This window comes from Oncorhynchus masou, chromosome 30 (assembly GCF_036934945.1).
Source record: "Oncorhynchus masou masou isolate Uvic2021 chromosome 30, UVic_Omas_1.1, whole genome shotgun sequence".
NCBI lineage: Eukaryota > Metazoa > Chordata > Actinopteri > Salmoniformes > Salmonidae > Oncorhynchus > Oncorhynchus masou.
The window spans coordinates 70,962,110-70,968,626 of NC_088241.1; the positions used below are offsets into that span (position 1 = coordinate 70,962,110).

General features: G+C 43.2%; 1 protein-coding gene across 1 annotated transcript in view; it reads right to left on the minus strand.

The window, feature by feature from the left end:
- LOC135522965 (potassium voltage-gated channel subfamily B member 2-like) overlaps window positions 1-3,657 on the minus strand; it is a 144,905-nt gene extending 141,248 nt beyond the window's left edge. The window contains exon 1 of the mRNA XM_064949695.1: window positions 3,013-3,657. Within this exon, the coding sequence (XP_064805767.1) occupies window positions 3,013-3,609 (597 nt within the window). The 5' untranslated portion in view covers window positions 3,610-3,657. The remainder of the gene's footprint in view (window positions 1-3,012) is intronic.
- Between the last annotated feature and the right edge of the window lie 2,860 nt (window positions 3,658-6,517).

Genomic DNA, 6,517 nt, shown 5'->3' on the forward strand with positions numbered 1-6,517 from the left:
CCATACAGTCACCATACTGTACAATACAGTCACCATACTGTACAATACAGTCACCATAATGTACAATACAGTCACCATACTGTACAATACACAGCATACAGTCACCATACTGTACAATACAGTCACAGTAGGATACAGTCACCACACAGTCACCATACAGTAGGATACAGTCACCATACAGTCACCATACTGTACAATACAGTCACCATACAGATACAGTCACCACACAGTCACCATACAATAGGATACAGTCACCATACAGTCACCATACAGTAGGATACAGTCACCATACAGTCAACATACAGTAGGATACAGTCACCACACAGTCACCATACAGTAGGATACAGTATACCATACAGTAGGATATAGTCACTATACAGTAGGATACAGTCACCATACAGTCACCATACAGTAGGATACTGTCACCATACAGTAGGATACAGTCACCATACAGTCACCATACAGTACAATACAGTCACCATACAGTCATACATACTGTACACAGTACCATACAGTCACACATACAGTAGGATACAGTCTCCATACAGTCACCATACATACAGTCACAATACAGTCACCATACAGTAGGATACAGTGTATCAGTCCATACTGATACAGTCACCACACAGTCACCATACAGTAGGATACAGTCACCATGTGTAGGATACAGTCTCCATACAGTCACCATACAGTACAATACAGTCACCATACACAATACAGTCTCCATACAGTCACCATAGGATACAGTCTCCATACAGTCACCATACAGGATACAGTCCATACACATACAGTAGGATACAGTCACCATACAGTAGGATACAGTCACCATACAGTAGGTACTGTCACCATACAGTCACCATACTGTATACAGTCATCATACTGTACAATACAGTCACCATACAGTAGGATACACCATACATTCACATACAGATCACCATACAGTCTCCATACAGTCACCATACTGTACAATACAGTCACCATACTGTACAATACAGTCACCATACTGTACAATACAGTCACCATAATAGGAAGGATACAGCCACCATACAGTCACCATACTACAGTACTGTACAATACAGTCACCATACAGTACAATAAAGTCACCATACAGTCACCATACTGTACAAACAGTCACCATACTGTACAATACAGTCACCATACTGTACAATACAGTCACCATACAGTCACCATACTGTACAATACAGTCACCATACATACAGTACACCATACAGTCACCATACTGTACAATACAGTCAGCATACAGTCACCATACCAGTCACCATACAGTACAATACAGTCACCACACTGTACAATAGTCACTATATTGTACAATACAGTCACCATACAGTCACCATACTGTACAATACAGTCACCATACAGTCACCATACAGTCACCATACTGTACAATACAGTCACCATACTCTACAATACAGTCACCATACAGCCACCATACTGCACATTACAGTCACCATACAGTCACCATACTGCACAATACAGTCACCATACAGTCACCATAGTCACCATAGTCACCATGCTGTACAATACAGTCACCATACAGTCACCATACTGTACAATACAGTCACCATACTGTACAATACAGTCACCATAATGTACAATACAGTCACCATACTGTACAATACAGTCAGCATACAGTCACCATACTGTACAATACAGTCACCATACAGTAGGATACAGTCACCACACAGTCACCATACAGTAGGATACAGTCACCACACAGTCACCATACTGTACAATACAGTCACCATACAGTAGGATACAGTCACCACACAGTCACCATACAATAGGATACAGTCACCATACAGTCACCATACAGTAGGATACAGTCACCATACAGTCAACATACAGTAGGATACAGTCACCACACAGTCACCATACAGTAGGATACAGTAACCATACAGTAGGATATAGTCACTATACAGTAGGATACAGTCACCATACAGTCACCATACAGTAGGATACTGTCACCATACAGTAGGATACAGTCACCATACAGTCACCATACAGTACAATACAGTCACCATACAGTCACCATACTGTACAATACAGTCACCATACAGTAGGATACAGTCACCACACAGTCACCATACAGTAGGATACAGTCTCCATACAGTAGGATACAGTCTCCATACAGTCACCATACAGTAGGATACAGTCTCCATACAGTCACCATACAGTAGGATACAGTCACCATACAGTCACCATACAGTAGGATACAGTCACCACACAGTCACCATACAGTAGGATACAGTCACCATACAGTAGGATACAGTCTCCATACAGTCACCATACAGTAGGATACAGTCTCCATACAGTCACCATACAGTAGGATACAGTCTCCATACAGTCACCATACAGTAGGATACAGTCTCCATACAGTCACCATACAGTAGGATACAGTCTCCATACAGTCACCATACAGTAGGATACAGTCACCATACAGTAGGATACAGTCACCATACAGTAGGATACTGTCACCATACAGTAGGAAACAGTCTCCATACAGTAGGATACAGTCTCCATACAGTCACCATACAGTAGGATACAGTCTCCATACAGTCACCATACAGTAGGATACAGTCACCATACATTCACAATACTGTAGGATACAGCAGTGTACTTCAGATCTATGCTGAACGCACAGTAGATTGTGAGCACATTTCACAAAGTCCAATATCCAACAGAAACCTTGATGAGAACAGAGCAGTTATTCATCTGTGCTGTAGTACTACAAGGTATACCTGCTGCCTGGGACAACTTCACCCCTCTTTTGCTCTCCTCTCCTCTACTCTCTTCACAAACACTATAAGTGACGATCCAGAAATACAAAAAATAACATTGTGCTCCCTCCCCTTCCCGTCCCTCTCTCTCTCACTCTCTCTCTCTCTGTGTGGAGCAAAACCAGTGAGAGTATACACCACACACAAAACCAGTGGGGTTACAGTTACACCCTCTCCCCTCCTTCCCTCTTTTTCGAATCCTTCCCTTTCTTACTTTGGCAGGCAGGGAAGAGCTGGGTTTCTCCAGGAGGTCCCAAAGCTTCTTCCTCTTCTCCTGGCAGCAGGTGTTATCAAACTCAATCTCTCCCTCTCTCTCTTTCAGCGTCTCCGCCTCCCTCCGCAGCTCCTCATTCATCTGTTCTTTCTTCTGGTGGTACCGGGCCTGGCAGCAGGACTCCAGGTAGATCTCATCTATACCCCAGTAGTCGAGCTCCTGGCCGAACGACAGGGCGCACATCTCCTCCATCATGTGCAGCTTCCCTGTGCGGTAGAAGTTGAGGATCGAGGTGAAGGCGCCCGGGTGCCGGTCAAAGAAGTATTCGTTCTCATGGAGGCTGTAGTCGTCGCAGACCTCCATCAGGCTCTCGTGGGTGTTGCAGTCGCGGAGCTTTCCCAGGCGGGTACGGGGCAGCCGGTCCAGCGTCCGCCACAGGACCTCGTGGTTTAGACCTCCCACGTTGATGCGGACCCTCCTGGAGCGGGCCTTGGTGCGGATGATTTGGATGGGCTCTGGGGGGAGGGAGGTTACCCCTGGGTGGTTGTTACCCCGTGGAGTGTTTAGGGGGGTCTTAGGTCCAACTGTCTCAGCCATGGTGGTGTGTTATTGGAGGAGCAGGGATGGAGGACAGGAGGAGGAGGCTTATCTGGGGAGGAAATGAGGGGAAATAAAAAGGAGCAGAATTATTTTGGGTCCTCATTAGACAACTTCCTCCATGGCTGAGAGAAAGAAGACTCACAAAGAGAGAGAGAGAGAGTGAGAGAGAGAGAGAGAACAATGTACTGAGCAAATGTCAAATTGGCTTTTTACCAAATTACCGTACAACAGACCATGTATTCACCCTGCACACCCTAATTGACAACCAAACAAACCAAACCAAAGACAAAGTCTTCTCATGCTTTGTTGATTTCAAAAAAGCCTTTGACTCAATTTGGCATATACAAAATTGATGGAAAGTGGTTTTGGGGGTAAAACATACGACATTATAAAATCCATGTACATGTAACGGATGTGAAATGGCTAGCTTAGTTAGCGGTGGTTCAATCGGTGTCATCACTTGCTCTGAGACCATAAACTAGTGGTTCCCCTTGCTCTGCAAGGGCCGCGGCTTTTATGGAGCGATGGGTAACGATGCTTCGTGGGTGACTGTTGTTAATGTGTGGGTCCCTGGTTCACGCCCGGGTATGGGCGAGGGGACGGTCTAAAGTTATACTGTTACATACACAAACAACAAGTGTGCGGTTAAAATTGGCAAAAAAAACAAATTTCTTCCCACAGGGTCGTGGGGTGAGACAGGGATGCAGCTTAAGCCCCACCGTCTTCGACATACATATCAAAGTATTGGCGAGGGCACTAGAAAAGGGCCTACAGCAGCACCTAGAACTTCTGCACAGATTCTGCCTGGGCCCTGACAGTAAATCTCAGTAAGACCAAAATAATGGTGTTCCAAAAAAGGTCCAGTCACCAGGACCACAAATACAAATTCCATCTAGACACCATTGCCCTAGAGCACACAAAAAAAACTATACATACCTTGGCCTAAACATCAGCGCCACATGTAACTTCCACAAAACTGTGAACGATCTGAGAGACAAGGCAAGAAGGGCCTTCAACGCCATCAAAAGGAACATAAAATTCAACATACCAATTAGGATCTGGCTAAAAATAATTTAATCAGCCATAGAGCCCATTGCCCTTTATGGCTGTGAGGTCTGGGGTCCGCTCACCAACCAAGATTTCACAAAATGGGGAAAAACACCAAATTGAGACTCTGCATGCAGAATTCTGCAAAAATATCCTCCGTGTACAACATAGAACACCAAATAAACACAGAATTACATTTACATTTACATTTAAGCATTTGCAGACGCTCTTATCCAGAATTACAAATTGGTGAATTCACCTTCTGACATCCAGTACCCACAATAATTATCAAAATCCAGATAAGAGCAGATAAGAGACGTTAAATTATACAGCCACCTAAAAGGAAGTGATTCCCAAACCTTCCATAACAAAGCCATCACCTACAGAGAGATGAACCTGGAGAAGAGTCCCCTAAGCAAGCTGTTCCTGGGGCTCTGTTCACAAACACAAACACACCCCACAGAGCCCCAGGACAGCAGCACAATTAGACCCAACCAAATCATGAGAAAACAAAAAGATAATTAATTGACAAATTGGAAAGAATTAACAAAAAAACATAGCAAACTAGAATGCTATTTGTCCCTAAAAGAGAGTACACAGTGGCAGAATAACTGACCACTGTGACTGACCCAAAATTAAGGAAAGCTTTGACTATGTACAGACTCAGTGAGCATAGCCTTGCTATTGCGAAAGGCCGCAATAGGCAGGCCTGGCTCTCAAGAGAAGACAGGCTATGTGCACACTGCCCAAAAATGAGGTGGAAACTGAGCTGCACTTCCTAACCTTCTGCCCAATGTATGACCATATTAGAGACACATATTTCCCTCAGATTACACAGGTCCACAAAGAATTAGAAAACAAATCCAATTTTGATAAATTCCCATATCTACTGGGTGAAATTCCACCCTGTGCCATCACAGCAGAATGATTTGTGACCTGTTACCACAAGAAAAGGGCAACCAGTGAAGAACAAACACCATTGTAAATACAACCCATATTTATGTTTATTTATTTTCCCTTGTGTACTTTAACCATTTGTACATTGTTACAAGACTGTATATATACATAATATGACATTTGTAATGTCTTTATTGTTTTGAAACTTCTGTGAGTGTAATGTTTACTGTTAATTTTTATTGTTTATTTCACTTTTGTAAATTATCTACATCACTTGCTTTGGTAATGTTAACACATGTTTCCCATGCCAACAAAGCCCTTTGAATTGAATTGAATTGAGAGAGAGAGACAGAGGCAGGGACAGAGAGAGAAAGTGGTGTAGGGGTAAAACATATGACATAATTAAATCAATGTACACTGGCAATACGTGCAGCATTAAAATTGGTAAGAAAATAACATAATTCTTTAACCAGGGGCTTGGCCTTCGCCAGGGTTGCAATCTGAGCCCTGCACTCTTCAATATTGACATTATTTTTTTTTTGTTTTAATCCGCAGCCCCTGGTGTTAGTCTCCACAACTCAGAAGTTAAATGCCTACTCTTTGCAGATTACCTATGCCTGCTGTCACCCACAGCACATGGCCTACAGCAGAGCCTGGACCTGCTAGAACCGTACTGCCAGACCTGGGCCCTGGCAGTAAACCCCAAAACGACTAAAATAATGATTTTCCAGAGAATATCCAGATCTCAGGGTATTAGACCAAAGTTGTCAATTGGTACAAAATAAATAGAGTATTGCACACACTACAATTACTTAAAAATAAGCTCAACTGGACACCTTAAAGAGGCAGTGAATGAGCTGAGAGAGAAAGCACGCAGGGCATACTACGCCATTAAAAAGCTAATTCAAATTGAAATACCTATTACAAAACTAAAGCTAAAACTAATGGAATGTGTCATTGA